The 16,176-nt window shown below is 35.0% G+C and overlaps 1 protein-coding gene across 1 annotated transcript; it reads right to left on the bottom strand.

Moving 5' to 3' along the window:
* Window positions 1-4,770: 4,770 nt before the first annotated feature.
* Window positions 4,771-13,289, bottom strand: LOC107823137 (histidinol dehydrogenase, chloroplastic-like). The gene is made up of 15 exons (XM_075255901.1): window positions 13,085-13,289; window positions 12,656-12,774; window positions 12,318-12,439; window positions 12,153-12,205; window positions 11,099-11,171; window positions 10,802-10,903; window positions 10,594-10,695; window positions 10,419-10,490; window positions 10,279-10,341; window positions 10,095-10,136; window positions 8,894-8,953; window positions 8,646-8,756; window positions 8,239-8,409; window positions 7,959-8,049; window positions 4,771-5,556 (listed from the first exon to the last, which is right to left on the bottom strand). Exons 2-15 carry the CDS (start codon window positions 12,765-12,767, stop codon window positions 5,273-5,275), a joined length of 1,458 nt encoding a protein of 485 aa, XP_075112002.1. The 5' UTR covers window positions 12,768-12,774; window positions 13,085-13,289; the 3' UTR covers window positions 4,771-5,272.
* Between the last annotated feature and the right edge of the window lie 2,887 nt (window positions 13,290-16,176).

Here is a 16,176-nt window from a genome sequence, read left to right as displayed (position 1 = left end):
TATACCCGCTTTTTGTGTCACATTTTAACTTGTGTCCGCTTTGCAAAAAAAATTGCAAACGTACCCGTTTTTTCGCATAACTTCAGCATACAGGGCTGAAGTAGTAAAGACAATCACGCAAAACTTTAGCATTCTAATAGTGAGCCTGAAGTTCAGCTCTAGAGCTGAAGTTTTTGTGTTCTAACTGGGAAACTTCAGCTAGAGCTGAAGTTTTTTTTACCACCTATTAATATTACATACTAGAGCTGAAATTTCCAGTTACAACACAAAAATTTTAGCTCTAGAGCTGAAGTTTTTGTCTTTGTAACATGGAAACTTCAGTTACAGAGTGAAAATGTGTGATCCGAAATAGGTATACATCAAATCATATTAACATAAAGTAATAAATTGAGGTAGAAACTATATACTAATGAATTAATCATAATTAAGTGCTATAAATTTTACGCAAAAGACATTTCGTGTAAGTATTGTTTTGATACATACACCAGCTACACAGAGCAAGTGGTCGTTGTAAAATCTCAAAGTAAACAAATGGAGAAAAAGAAGAGACTTACGTGAAATAGAAGTCCATGCGGCGTGAAGCAGATACTCCTAGAGCTGAAGTTTTTTTACCACTTATTAATATTACATACTAGAGCTGAAGTTTTTTTATCACCTATTAATATTACATACTAGAGCTGAAGTTTCCAATTACAACACAAAAGCTTCAGCTCTAGAGCTGAAGTTTTTGTCTTTGTAACAGGGAAACTTCAGTTATAGAGTGTTCAATATAGCAACATGCATAACATTTTGTCCATTGCTGTTAAGCATTTCTGAGCAATCTGGGCAGTAAGAAGATGCTTGTTAGCTATTCGCAACACACGGCATAGCATGAATTAGGATCAAAATGAGGGAAACTTAACTGCTTCTTCATTGCTCATCATTCTTTTTTTCTAAAGAAACAACCATTTAGGTAGTACTATTAGTTTTTTAAACGACATATTTAATCATACAGAAAGAACAAATGCAATTTTATCACCATTCACCAGCCATCATCTAACCAGTCAATTGAGGAATAACAACGAACTTGGAAATTTCAATGATGCCAAAATCATAGGTTTTTATATTGTTCTAAAATTGAATAAGAATGAGAGCCCCTAAAGAAGAAGAAGAAGAAGAAAATGAAGGAGGAGAAGGAGAAGGAGAAAGGGAGTTGAAGTTATTTAAAAAGTGGGTACAAGTTAAAAAAATTTAAAAAAATGGGTATAGGTTAAATGGGGGCGACCAAATAGGGCGCCCCGTGCAATTTTTACTGAACTATGTGCTTTAAGTTGTGACTGCAGAACTACTATGTCTTTTCCTCTTCATAATATGATTTCTCATGTTTGAGACACATTAAATCCTAGTTTACTATGTGAGGTGTAGAGATCTTTTGGTAAGCTCATGCCCTTAAGGGCCATAGCTCGAGTAATAATCTGGACAAGAGAAAGATAAGTTTTCCAATTGGCAGGCAGCGATGTCCTATTGATGGAAGTGCTATACCAATTCCGTTTCCCCTCAAACGTAAAAAGGTTTTGGGAATTACTTAATAATATCTCTCAAATGAATGAGTGGTTGTTGCACCTCGAAATTGATATTTTTCTCATATATCAAATCATGCCAACAGTAAAGCTTGAAGAGACAGAACTACTAATGAGACTAATTGACGTTCAAATCGGTGGAATGTTCCACTATAAAATTTTACAATTTGGTGATAGTATATTCATACATGGGTATTTGCATGGTAAGTTATTCAGTTATTATTCTTGGCACGTTCGAGGAAGAACGTATGTTTTAATGCGGGAGAATGTAACGATTGATCGATCGTTTTGAGCTTTAGCACTAGTTCACATCACAACTCAATTCCCACCACAGGCCGTGATAGCGCCCAACGCCGCCGTCAGACAAACAAAGTAAATCAATACAATGATCGATATTTCATAACACTTTTCAAAACAAGAAATGAAATAAATAAGCGAAATCGTCTCATTTTCGTAGTAAAATATTAATACTTCATGATTAAATATGATAATATAAAATCTCCTGTCATATTAGAAATGCAACCGAGAACAATAGTCTCCTGTCATATTAGAAATGCAACCGAGAACAATAGTCTAGATCTCCAAAATTCGACGTCGCAAGTGCACGAGCATCTACTGGAATATAGAATACTACTACAACAACTGCAACCACAACAACAATATATCCATTAAAATCCCACTAGTGGGGTTTGGGAATACTACTACAACAACTATCTAGAATATAAAATAGACAGAATACAGTAAATGAATAGGAAGGGACTTCGTGTGCTACGGATCGTAACATGGAATGAAGCTCACCACAAAGTCTCCTCAGCAGTTGCGCCTATGCGCTTTGATGGCCACCAAATGTACCTGTCTCACTACTTGCACAATTAGTGTAGAAGTGTAGTATGAATACGTAAATCAACGCGTACCCACTAAGTATCTAGTCTAACCTCGAGAGGTTTAGAGTTGATTTGGGAGAGTAAGTTCCAATTTGGAAGCTTTAAGTTAGAAGAGTTGACCAAAGTTTGACTTTTGAGTAAAAGGTCTCGGGTTTGTATTTTGATGACTGCAATAGGTTTGTATGACGATTTTGGACTTATGCGTATTTACAGGTTTGAATTTGGATGTTCCTAAGATGTTTTGTCTCCATTGTCCAAAGTTGGAAAGTTGAAGGTTTGAAAAGTTCATAGGTTTGACCAGGAGTTGACTTTGATGTTATCGGACTCGGATTGTTGTTTCGGGAGATGAAATAGATTCGTTATGTCATTTGGGGCTTGTGTGTAAAATTTGAGGTCATTTCGGGTTGGTTAGATGTGGTTCGGCATGAGAATTGGAAGTTGAAAGTTTGGTTTGTTCATTAAGTTTGGATTGAAGTGCGATTTGTGATTTGGATGTTATTTTATGTGATTTGAGACCTCAAGCAGGTTCGTGTTATATTTTAGGACTAGTTGGTATGATCGGACAGGGTCCCAAAGGGTCAGGAGTACTTCGGATAAATTTAGAGCCATTTGGGAGAAGGATGGTAGAACTGGTTCTGGTGTGACGCACCTATGGTGTTCACTTGAGATTATGTAATTCTTAATTTTGAGTTATGCAGTACTAGAAGAAAAAGAGTCATGCAATACATTTGGAAAGAAGATGTTACTTTAACTCAATAATTCAATTAGAAAAGATGGCTTATCACAAGGTGAATAAATACTTCTTTTTGTCTTACAAAGATAAATAATTGTTGTTTAACTAATTGTTGGATCGTAGAAACCTTGTTACTTCCTACGTAAATTAATAGCTTCTATGGCTAAGTTTATAAAATTAACTTATTTTGAAAAGAATTTTTCTTAAAAATATTTTTCAAAAAAGTACTTTTAGTTACAAGCAATTTTAGTTTAGCTATATAATTAAAAAAACACTTTTGAGTATCAATTAGTGCTTGACCGAGCTTTAAACAAAATATTTTCAAGTGTATGTTTTTCAAAAGTACTTTTCAAAAGAGTATTTTTGGAAAGAAGCTATTTTTTTCTACTTCTCAAAAACAGCTTCTACTTCTACTCAAAAATAATTTTTTTTCTTCTAAAAGTTTGGCCAAACAACTTAACATAGGGGAAAAAAAGCACTTTTGGCCAAAAATAATTCAGTGTGAATTTAAATTAGTAGGGACAATGTCTTTCATATATCGATATCTAAAAAAAGGGAAAATTTCACATAAGAATAACTGGGCTCCCTACTTTTCAATTTTATAGCACATATTTCAATTTACAGCTAACTAGCCCAAAAATAATAGTCTAATACTCAACATTCAATTCCAGTTTTTGGCCACTTTGAGTTGGTGCCCCTAGTTTAGAGCAAATAGACGAAATAGTATGGTCTAGCCAGTTTTTAGACTGATAATTCAAAAATGACCAGCATTTATCAAGTCATTGAAAAATAGCCATTATTTTGGTGCAACAGAGATCGATCCAGCATAATATACTGGAATTCGGTGCACCTGTGTATGAACTTCCAGCATATTATGCTGGACCAGTATACTTTGCTGGCTCCAGTATTAATATACTGGAGACTGGAGCATCGGTGCTCCAAACTCCAGTATATTATGCTGGACCGGTAGATTATAATGGAACTCCAGTATATTATGCTGGAGTATTTTTCCGGATTTTGAACAGTGTTTTTGTTCAGATTTATCTTTACATGAAAAGTGGCTAAATTTTGATTACTTTTGAAACTATGGCTATTTTTGAATGACCACTTGTAAATCTGGCTATTTTTAAATTTCTCCCCTTAGAATGTGTTTGGATTGGCTAAAAACAAAGTGGCTTTTCAATCGAAATAACTTTTAAGCGAAAGAGCAATAAGTTGAAATTGCCCAGCTTTTTGCTTTGCTTGTTTTAAGCAATTTTTAACTTATTTTAAGCACTTCATAACTTTGCCAAACACCGAAAAAAGCTAAAAAGAGCTTAAAAGTTGATTTAACCAGCTTCAAAGTCAATCCAAGCACCCTCTTAGAGTCTTGGACCGTCCACTTAGGTATCTGTAGGTGCTTACTGACCTGGAATGTGGGGAGGTAATTTAGACTGGAGTATGAACTAAAAGTGGTTCAAGTTTCCCAAACCCCAACTTAAGAGGGTGAAGAAAGACACCTTTTGTAGAATCTAAACATGCACGAGTCTATGATTCAATTTCAACAAACTGCATGACTTGAATTTTACATCTTTCTCTTTTAATTCAATCGAATAATGAGTAAAAGTTAGTAATATTGAATGATATTAATATTCAAGCTATTAAAAGATAAGAATTACTAATAAATGATATCAGAGACTTTGGCTCTTCATTATCTGTAGCAAAAGCAACCTCTTGTCACCACTATAATTACATCTAATCAAAACATTACAAGTTTGCTGCATTACAACTTTTGTTACAAAACATGGCAAAATCCCAATTAAGATACAACTGTCAAATCTGGTACTGCAAGATTTGAAGAAAACATCTTTTCAGATATCTGGTTTAAATTTATTCCAACAAATGCAGCAGATGAACTCGCTCATCCATTGATACCCATTACCGTTACTTCTTTTTCTTCCAGGTGTGCTTTCAGTTTAACACTTTGAGGATAAAATCAGGGTAAAGGAAATATAGAGCTCAAGCCGCAACAAACTATAAACTGCCTTAGATTTGCATGACGGGTGAATTGCTCAATATTTATTCTTTAAGAATACAAATGGGATCCACATATGGTATCATCCTGAGTGTGATACTTGCCTCGCTTCTATGTCCTGCAGCCTGAGGGTTACAGCCCTCTTGTGGGCATCCAAACCCTCAACTTCGGCCATTTTCTCCACATAGGGGCCAAGATTCCTCAGCCCTTCTTCTGTCAAAGACTGCACGGTAATGTATTTCAAGAAAGAGTCTAAAGAGACCCCACCATACATACGTGCATACCCGTAAGTTGGCAGAACATGGTTAGTTCCACTTGCATAATCTCCTACACTCTCAGGTGTCCACTGTCCCATAAATACAGAACCTGCAAGTATTCAGAGTAGATTATTTATAAGTTAGATTTGCCAAAGAGAGACATGATTGATTAGTTGTAAGTTGCTATTGATGGTAAAATATGAACCTCCAACCTAACTTTCCTGGTATCTATATGAATGCAAAAGACTTCAGAAATAACACATGAACATGCATATTTTGAAGCTGTATACTAAAGAGCCCAAGTCGGACAAACATTAGACAGCTTCCACAAGTCAGACAAACCACTTTGACAAAGAAGTTATGGAAAAAGCAATGTCACCACTGATCAACACAAGCAGTTGGTGCTTGGCAGTGTGCCAACATCGTAAGGGGAACAAACAAAGTTACACAACTAGACACACACATAAACACAGATCGAAAGGCCAGTAATTCAATATTCATCATACCCTCATCTAGTTTCTGAAATTTCTCCTGATATTTTGAGATTGTTCTCCGGTTTTAACAACAATGAACATACAGTTGATTTTATAATAAATGAGTTTGCTTAAATTTACTTGCTAACTCTTTCACCCTTTTTTTTTTTTTTTTTTTTGTGGAGAAATGGAAGTCTGTCACTTTTAACTTGAGGAAGTAGCATTGTCCAATCTCTCAAGAATTGAAATATAGATCTGTCTGTCTGAAAAACCAGGCTCCCTCCACAAAATATACTTTCAGTTAACTGTAAGCCATATAAAAAAAGCCTGCTTTCTGATGTAGATAGATTATTAGTGTGTAGAAGTTGAGTATTGCAAGGAGTACTTTTTTTTTTTGCCTTACCTACAATATTGTAAATTCAGATTTCAAGCCCAGAAGTAAAAAAAACATGTCATGTCTATCATAAGTACCATATTACAAATGGAGCCAGCAGTTCCAGCTACCATCAATAGTGAAATATGTTAAGAGCTTCTCCTAGGAACCCAAGCGGACTGAAATAACCATGTCAAAGAAGAAAACAGAAGGCTAGTCAATTACGTCATCTAACAGAAATGACGGTATATTCAACTCCCTACCGAAAAAGGAGATGGCCTAGATCACTAGTGAAGAAACTTGTCCACCTTGCCAATGACCAGCGAACTTGAACCTTCTATTTGACATCTTGCAGAGCTAATCATACAGTTTGAAGGAATAACAGGGAAAGAACTATCAACCTTACACAGTCAAGAGCTGAGATAATAACATTACGCGTTCAAATCTCAGATAGCCTAAAGTGGGGTAATTCTTGCAAGGGTACATATACAGTGAAGGCTGGATATAGCAAACTGTGTGCATCAAATGGAATGATTGAGAATTGGCCATGGAAGCATATATGGAGGTTAAAATTACCTACAAAAGTAATGTGCTTCTCTTGGATTGCTCTCAGAAATGCTACCTTGACCCAGGACAACTTATGCAGAAGAAACTTTCAACTAGTAAACAGATGTTACATGTGCTACAGCAATGCAGAATCAGTAAACCATCTTCTTGGACTGTCCAGTGGCAACAGATATATGGAATATGTTTTTAGCAGTTTTTTGTCTCAGTTGGTCTATTCCTCAGGATATCAAGGAAGCAGTTGAAGGCTGGTGCTCGTGGAAAGTTGGCAAAACCATCAAGAAGACCTGGCAAAGGATCCCAGCATGTATCTGTTGGTGTATTTGGACAGAGAGGAACACTAGATGTTTTGATGGCATTTCAACTTTCACCAGCCTATTGAAATCTAAGTGTCTGATGAACCTGTTTAGTTGGAGTAACCGTTCCCCTGTAAATGATGTTATTCCCCTCTTAGATTTCATTAGCTCTCTTAATATGGCTTAATAGTCATACTTTTGGTACTTGGTCTTGGTCAACTCCCAGCTTTATAGGTTTTTATATTAGGAGTTAACCAAGGGCTTTCACTTTGTACTTTTTCTGCATCTTCTTGATGCCTTTAACGAAACACTTTACTTCATCAAAAAAAAATAAAAAATTACGTGTTCAATACACATACGCCCTTAAACCACTAAAATTACGCATAGAGATTAAAGACGTCAATAGACAAAAAATACCACAAGACTAAAGTATTAACCAGCTGGATGATGAAGACAAGGGAAAATAGAAAATGAAACAGAAATCTCTGGTAAAAATGCTGTTAAATTGTATGGAAAAGTTGTGTTATATGGAGGATCACAAAGGGCAGGACAGAAAACTCACTCAAAGGAATATAAAAATAAGAAGAATAAAGATGAATATATTACCCACTGTATATCACACTTTAACATTGCTAAAATCAAGAGAAGCTTGAGGAAAATATTTCATGGATACATCACAATCAGCAGCCCCAATTGCCAAAACAAGCAAACAGAAAAGTAGATATGCCAAATGGAAAAGTAAGGTAAAACTTAGCAAACACAGAGATTTAAAGTACCTGCATTTTAAGACCAAAAAAAAAAGTACCTGCATTCTCAATTAAACTTTCCCACTTCTCAGCTTCATTCACATTGATTATCAGATGCTCAGGTGCATACATGTTTGAGAAGGAAATTGCCTGAAAAAGGTCGTGATCTAAGTCCATGAGATAAAGCCTATAGCTGATAGAGAAATTTATAAGGAAATTGCGTTCACGTTAATGATTTTTTCAATCTTTTTAAATATGTTTCAGGCAGAATTATATAATGACAGCAAGCATACATAGAACTGTATGCAAATTGCTGCCAGCCAAGATCGACAAACATACCTCGAGCATATCCCGTGCGAACACAGTGAAGCTGTGGTTGAGTGCCTGAAGTGCAAATTCTTCCCTTGGAAGGGCTTGGCACTGCTTTCTTATTTCCTCTTGAATAGCATTTAGATCAACACCATCCCCAGCAATAACCAGTACGACTTGGCTATCTGGCCCATGCTCTGCCTGAAAATTGCATTTGAGGTGATAAGCTTTTGCCTCAATGAACGATAGGAATTATTGAAAGTTTCAGTTCAGCTTGTGTTAACAGTTAATCTCCTTCACTCCGAAAACCTTAAATCTTCCTATTTTGATCTCAGAAGAGACATACGCACTACAATGTGAAATAACAAGAGCACCAGATTCAGACACAGAATGTAGGAATGAAAACTTAATCAAGCAGTGAATAGTTCAGCTAATACCTGTGAAAGTAAATCTGCTGCCACATGGATAGGACTGGAATGCTTGTCAGCTATAACAAGGACTTCTGAAGGCCCAGCCGGCATGTCGATTGAAACCATAGCTTCACTGTTCTGTTGAGAGAGAATACTACTTAGCAAAAGACAACTAGAGGTGAGGAAAATAGTCTTTTGGCAGCATATATGTTTCAAGTGAAATTTATTTACATTGCTAATATCCCTAACCTAAGATTACCTCTTGAAACCAATACCTGCAGAATCATTTTTGCAGCGGTGACATACTGATTCCCAGGCCCATATATCTTCTCAACCTGGCATAGATGGTAACGTACATAATGCTTCTCCTTTATACATTATCAATGAAAGAAAAAAAGAGTTTGACTGTAAATGCATGCCATGTTTAGGAAAACAAAAATCCAAAAGCCAATATGAAAGGAAACCCACTTCATTAAGATATCTACAAGTTAACCACAGGTTTCAAGGACAACCAGGGTAGTAGCCTTACAGATGTACAAGGAACAGATACAATGTGTCTGCTAAAACATGCCATAATTACTTTCCTTTGTAAGAAATATAGACAATGAACCAATAAGGATCAACATTCACTGTATACAGGGGAATCTTACTAGATATATATTCTGATTAGTGATTGCAATCATAATAAAAATATATTTTTTCAGTCAAGTATCACAAAAATTCTTTTAAAAAAATAATTAAGAAACTAAGTTCATGTTATCTTTTCTATACAAAATCTTTGCCCTCTTTCTATTCTCAGTCCTATTTGGGCTTCCTAACCGAGAAATCTCCAGTGAGTTATCTAACCCATCCAATTGGGCTCACAGGTTCGAAAATAAGGGAAGTATGGACTCATTCATACACCCTGCCTCTACCGAAATACCAGACATCAGTCAATAACATGGTTCGAATCCGTGGCGTGCACCTAACCCACACTTCACGGTTGTGGCCTTACACCAAAGGCCTGAAGCGAGATTGGTTCCTTTAGTAATATCAAATCAGCACATGCTTATTTAATCAATGCACGTGCTTCGATTACTGTTCCTGCCTAGACTTCACCTTCCCTATTTGAAGCAATAGCAAAGACATCATGTTTTACAGGAAAAATGAACGGATGAAAGGGATGCATAGTTTCTGTTCCGTCAACCCTTGTCCAATTATTAAAGTTATACTTTTTGCATAAATAAAACAACTATGCCTCAATCCTAAACTAATTAGGATCATCTATATGAAGGTTCACTATTCGTGTGCCACTGCAAGAGTACTCTATAACTAATACATGCACGTCTACTTAAGCCAGGATTAATTGCCTGAAAGTACTCATGTTAATAACATTTATTCTGTGTTGCGTGCGTAAACTCAGCAAAGCAATAGAAGTATACTAGTGCTTGTATGATACAATATGCCAGGCTTCAACTTTTAAGGTGAAAGCTGTACCTTTGGGCAGGATTCAGTGCCCCAGGCCATAGCAGAAATTGCCTGTGGATTTTAAAAAGTTGCAGTAAATGGACTGTGAAGTAAAAAGTTTAAGTTCGGAAAAAGAAGTAAGAAATTAAGTGAAATGAGTCAGATGCAATGTCCGCTCATGAACGCAAGACCACGGAAGCATATCATCTTATACCTGAGCACCTCCAGCTTTAAGGATGTGGGTCACACCTGCTTTCTTGGCACAATAAAGCACTTCCTACAAGAAATGCATCCAAATAAATGGCCATTGATACTTAAAACTTATACCAACAAAGTAAGATGGTAAACAAATACCTTGCAAATGCTGCCATCCCGAGAAGGTGGAGTTGCAAGTACAACAGTTTTACACCCAGCAATTTGTGCTGGCTGGCCAAAGAGAAAAATCGAAGATTTTGTACTCAGGGAATTAGCATTGAAAGAAATGATTAACGAGAGCATGAAATTAACTTGGAAAATTGAATCACCGTACAACTGAAAGCATCAGAGCGGTAGAAGGTAAAATAGCAGTTCCACCAGGAACATAAAGCCCTACAGAGGCAATGCTCCTAGCCACACGTTTACATCTGACACCCTGAGTAGGAAATATGGAAGTTAAAGGAGAAGTAAGAGTGCCAACACAATGCTGCTAAACAAGCCCACACAACTGAGATCAATCCTATACAATAACCATAACCTACATGCATGTTCTCCACAACTTTCTCAACAGGCTTTTGAGCAGCATGAAAGGCATATATGTTGTTATATGCCACATCAAATGCTTCGCGAACAGCTGAATCAAGCTGAGTCAAAGGAAGAAGCAGTTAGATTGGAAATAAGACAAACTGAAGTCAATTGTTCTTCAAGACAAAAATTAAAGAAAAAGGAATAGGAAAGGGAACAAAAAAATCCTAAGCACAATTCAAACTCTAAAATGTCATACTCTCTTTAATCCCCATCCCGCCCATCAATAAGAAAATGTGTATTTAAATACATACCTCAGGATCTGGAAGCTCATTGACATCTTCAACTATCTTATCCAGTACAACTTTGTCGAACCGCGAAGTGTAACTGCCCAGGAAGTTATAGACATCATACCAAAGTAATATCAAGACAAAAAGACATGTTAACTTTTCTATCGTGGCATCTTTTACTTTCAAACGGAACTATTAACTCTTAAAGAATGATATGTGATGGACAAGCCGACAAGGAGCAAAAATACTGAATTTTTTTGTAAGTTCAATAACTATTTAATCTAAACTTAGGGATATTCTGAAGGTTTGAAAGTTTGAACTTAGTTTGTCCAGCAAATTAAAAAACTGGCAACTAAAGTTGATAAGAATCAATTACAAAAAGAGTAAAAACAAGCTGCAAAAACACGGTAGCAAACCTTCAGCTTTGGTTGAAACTGAATTATTAGCTTTAATTAATAAAAGTATATCTAAAAAGTCGATACAAACAGGAAGTAGTTTGAAATGTTGGTACAATGTTTCCAAAGCGAATTAAAAAGAGAGAGGGAGAGAGAGAATCTGATAATAGGCACAATAGAACATATTTTACGTTTAGGTTTATAGTTGCAAAGACACAAAGGTCACCAAGTTGGATCTGCTATACGGAACCTTGTCGCTTCTTTTCGCTTTTCGCTTTTAAGAGCATTGGATCAGAGATTGAAATGTGGAGTGTGAATATGTGATAAAGCTCATCTTAATGTCAATTAATATTTAGATCTTTTTGGTCCATGCAAGAGGAATGAGAACCTAACATAATTTTCTACAATATAATATGCTAGGAGAGATGTCCTTTACACTATTCATTAATATTATACAGTCTAGCACCTCCATTTGGAGTATATATTTGGCCTTTGATGTGGATCAATAACACATGTTCTGCATTCTTTTTTTCCCCCTTAAAACGTTAAAGGTAAATACATGTTCTGCATTCTTATGGTAAGGGAGGTGGAAAATAAGGGGATTTTCATATAACAGATACAGGTTAAGAATTGTTGATGAAACAAACACTGCAACTAAGGCATAATATCAAACAGGCACTAACTTTTTAACTGCAGCATCACCTCTATTACGAACATCATCAACAATGGGTTGAACCTAATGCGATTCATTCAACATTCAAAATAAGTCTACTTGATTAAACTGATAAATAAGTAATTAGAAGGAAAAAGAAAATATAAAATTAGTTCAAAAAGTACTATAAACTCACTATGTTGAAAATGGAGGAGAAATCAATGCGTGGACGAGCTTTGAGGTTGTCAACCTCAGAACTCGTAAGCTCTGATAACCTATATGACTTCATCGAGCACCTAACTGACTTATGAAATAACCCTGTTAATAACCATCAAAAACAACATGACACATTAACCCAACATTACAATCTCTACAAAGACAGATTTAATTTAAAGTATAGCACTTTGTGATGGTTTTCACCAATAAGAACAACTACAAACAATTGACGGAAAAATTTCATGAGTAAAAATGCTAAATAACAATTTCATTAGTCTATTAACTTACTGCAAAAGAAGGAACTACTGAAAGTAATACCTGCAGGCAGATAAGAACATTTCCGATAAAATACAGTATTGCGTGTAGGACTGGCCCGAAGATTACTAGCCAAGCTACAAGACTTATTCAATGATAGAATTCTGCAGTCCATCTATGTTCTGACAACAAACCAAAATTAGATTCTTCTCTCTAACAAATCAATAATCTCGGTAAATTAAAGATAAATTATTTTATTAAAGCCAATGTACTAAAACAAACTCAACATAGAGTCTACTTCTAATAAACAGTACTCTACTTATTATCTTCTATAACTAATAAGATACCTATATTCACTCAAGTGTCCATTTGGGAGGAAAAAAACAAAGAAAAAGCTTTCTTTACGCAGTGGAAGCAGACACAAAAAAAAAATTGGAAAAGCGATGAGAGATTTTCCCTAATGACCGATAGAGAGAGAGATGGTGAACATACAAGTAGACGCCGTCTCCGGAGAAAGAGATGGAAGGAGCAGATCGTCGCCGGCGGCGGCGGAGTGAGATAGTGAACTTTGAGGTGGTGGTTCAATGGACTATGCGAAGACGAAGCCCATGTTGGAAGTGACGGGTCGAATCATGACCCGCTTTTTTGTCATGTTTTAACTTGTGTCCGCTTTGTAAAAATATTTGTAAGTGTACCCACCTTTTCGCGTAACTTCAACATACATGCTAAAATAGTAAAGACAATCACGCAAAACTTCAGCATTCTAGTAGACGGGCCTTAAGTAGCAAAGGCAGTGCTGAAGTTTTTTGTCCTGGATAAGATGATGAAGTTTTTTAGTTCATTTGTAAAAATTTCAACACTAAAATAACTGAAGTTTTTTTGTCCTGGGATTTATTAGTTTTGTCATAAAGCTTTTTCAAAAACTTCAGCAGAAGATGTTGAAGTTATTTAGTTCATTTGTAAAAACTTCGGCACTAAATGAGCTGAAGTTTTTTTATTTTGAATAAGCTTTTTCAAAAATTTCAACAGAAAATACTGAAGTTATTTAATTTATTTGTAAAAACTTCAGCACTATATAAGCTGAAGTTGAATCCATAAGCAAAAACTTGAATCCCAATATTTCCAAGTGAAGCAGCAGCCAACTCAAGATGAAAAAGGAGACAATAATTACATGCGACTAGAATACAAGTTTAATATCAGTTCAATATCTTTGCATGAATCTGACAGGATTAGTTTATTCAAAATAAGAAGTAATGGGTCAGTTTCCATATAGTTCATCATAAATGTAAAACAGTATTGCGAGAGATTAGAAAAATACGGATTGTTTGTCTGCTTGCCTAGTCGAGGTAGAAAGTTATATTCTTTTATTGTTTGTTGTTTGATTTCTTTGTTCAGGTTGCACTAAAAGCGAAATTAATTATAGTGCCTTTCAATTGTTAATAGAAGAAGCAGAAGAAGAAAACGAAGGAGGAGAAAGGGGCTGAAGTTGTTTAAAAACTAGGTACAAATTAAAATTTTTTTAAAAAATAGGTATAGGTTAAATGGGGGAGTCCAAATATGGCACCCCGTGCAATTTTACGTCGAATAAGGAGTTTGGGCTTGTAGTTTGAATATTACATGGCCCAATCTTACAATAATTTCTATTAAAAATCGTTGTAAAAATTGCACGGGACGCCTTATTTGGTCGCCCCCATTTAACTGATACCCATTTTTTAAAAAAATTTAACTTGTACCCACTTTTTAAACAACTTCAGCCCCCTTTCTCCACCCACTTTTTAAACAACTTTAGCCCTCCTTCTCCTTCTCCTTCTCCTTCTCCTCATCCTCTTTCTTCTTCTTCTTCTTCTTCTTCTTCTTCTTCTTCTTCTTCTTCTTCTTCTTCTTCTTCTTCTTCTTCTTCTTCTTTCTTCTGCTGTTGTTGGTGTTGCCATGAAACTTCAGTTCATGGGATGATTGCCATAAATATGTTTATCAGACTATTTCAAAACAAATTATAAATAATTACGTAAGTTAGTAGACAATAATTTGTGAATATTTCCACGTACGTAAGTTAGTAGACAATGATAATTCTGTTCTTTTCACGTTTATTGTTTTCAAAATTTATAATTTAGATACTATTGGCAATCTGATTATTTATCTAGTACGTTAGAAAGCTTTTTCAAAAACTTCATCTTATATAGTGCTAAAGTTTTTACAAATGAACTAAATAACTTCAGTATATTCTGCTGAAGTTTTTGAAAAAGCTTTATGACAAAATTAATGAATTCAAGACAAAAAAATTTCAGCTTTTAGTGCTGAAGTTTTTACAAATGAACTAAATAACTTCAGCATATTCTGCGGAAGTTTTTGAAAAAGCTTATCCAGGACAAAAAAAAAACTTCAGCTCATTTAGTGCTGAAGTTTTTATAAATGAACTAAATAACTTCAACATCTTCTGCTGAAATTTTTGAAAAAGCTTAATGACAAAACTAATGAATTCAGGACAAAAAACTTCAGCTTATTTAGTGCAATTACAAACAAAAACTTCAGCAAATTCAACTACTATGCTTAAGTTCAGCAATTACAAACAAAAACTTCAGCAAATAGAGAATAAAACTTCAACTACTATGCTTAAGTTCATCAATTACAAACAAAAACTTCAGCACACTTGCTACTTCAGGCCTATCTACTAGAATGTTGAAGTTTTTGCGTGATTGCTTTTGCTACTTCAGCCCCGTATGCTGAAGTTACGCGAAAAAGTGAGTATGCTTGCAATTTTTTTTACGCTTGCAATTTTTTTGCAAAGCGGACACAAGTTAAAATGTGACCCAAAAAGCGAGTATAGATACAAATGCCCCAAAATCGTTTGATATGGCAGGTTTTTGGATCGTTGTTGTAATATTTAGTCAGTATTAAGAACGCAATTGAGAAATAGTTATTTTTGATTTGCAAATAAAATTCTAAACAAAGATATCCCTAAATCAAATATTGTTTTCTCCATTACGTTTTATTCTATCGTCCTTGACATATTGTTGCTTGGCTAACTTCTATTATTCTCTAATATCGTATCGACTGATTGTGGAAAACTGTTTCAATTGATTGTTGTTCCATCAATGGTTTTGATCAAAAGAATATTTATTTAAACTATCTTTTATCTCTCTTAAACATGTCAGTTAGTTAATATTTCAAGCAATTAAATAAATTGAAAAACGTAATAAATGACCTCTTATTATTTTGAAACATCAAACTAAAATATAATATTTGACAAGAGATATAAAATGTGAAAAGTTTTTCAAGTGGCTAAGCACAAAGGAAAAGCTATAAAAAATCAGAGTATATATTAGGAAATCAATCAACTATTTTCTAAGTTAAGAGATGAACTATGTGGTAATTTCAAATAGTAATATTTCACTTGTTTAGCTAGGTAATCGTTTGTATATGTGAATTTTAAAGCTATTACAACGTAATACTTGAAAAGCAAAAGAAAGTGTATGGATAACAACACACACCGTAACAACCCATGGTAGACTCCAAGTATTTTAAATGTAATTAAGAAAAATGATTAATTGATGTTGTTAATTAGATAGGGCAAAGAGATATCTGTT

The sequence above is a fragment of the Nicotiana tabacum genome, chromosome 6, assembly GCF_000715075.1.
Source record: "Nicotiana tabacum cultivar K326 chromosome 6, ASM71507v2, whole genome shotgun sequence".
In the NCBI taxonomy this organism is placed as follows: Eukaryota; Viridiplantae; Streptophyta; class Magnoliopsida; order Solanales; family Solanaceae; genus Nicotiana; species Nicotiana tabacum.
The sequence above is the reverse complement of the archived record's forward strand: the minus strand, read 5'-3'. Positions and strand labels throughout refer to the sequence as shown.

Excerpts from the sequence above, each read along its gene's own strand:
- LOC107823137 (XM_075255901.1), bottom strand. The coding sequence starts at position 12,767 with ATGGACTGCAGAATTCTATCATTGAATAAGTCTTGTAGCTTGGCTAGT. Across the intron at positions 10,137-10,278 it reads TTAAAGCTGGAGGTGCTCAG|GCAATTTCTGCTATGGCCTG; the intron begins GTATAAGATGAT and ends TAAAATCCACAG. Across the intron at positions 8,954-10,094 it reads GCACTGAATCCTGCCCAAAG|GTTGAGAAGATATATGGGCC; the intron begins GTACAGCTTTCA and ends CATCTATGCCAG.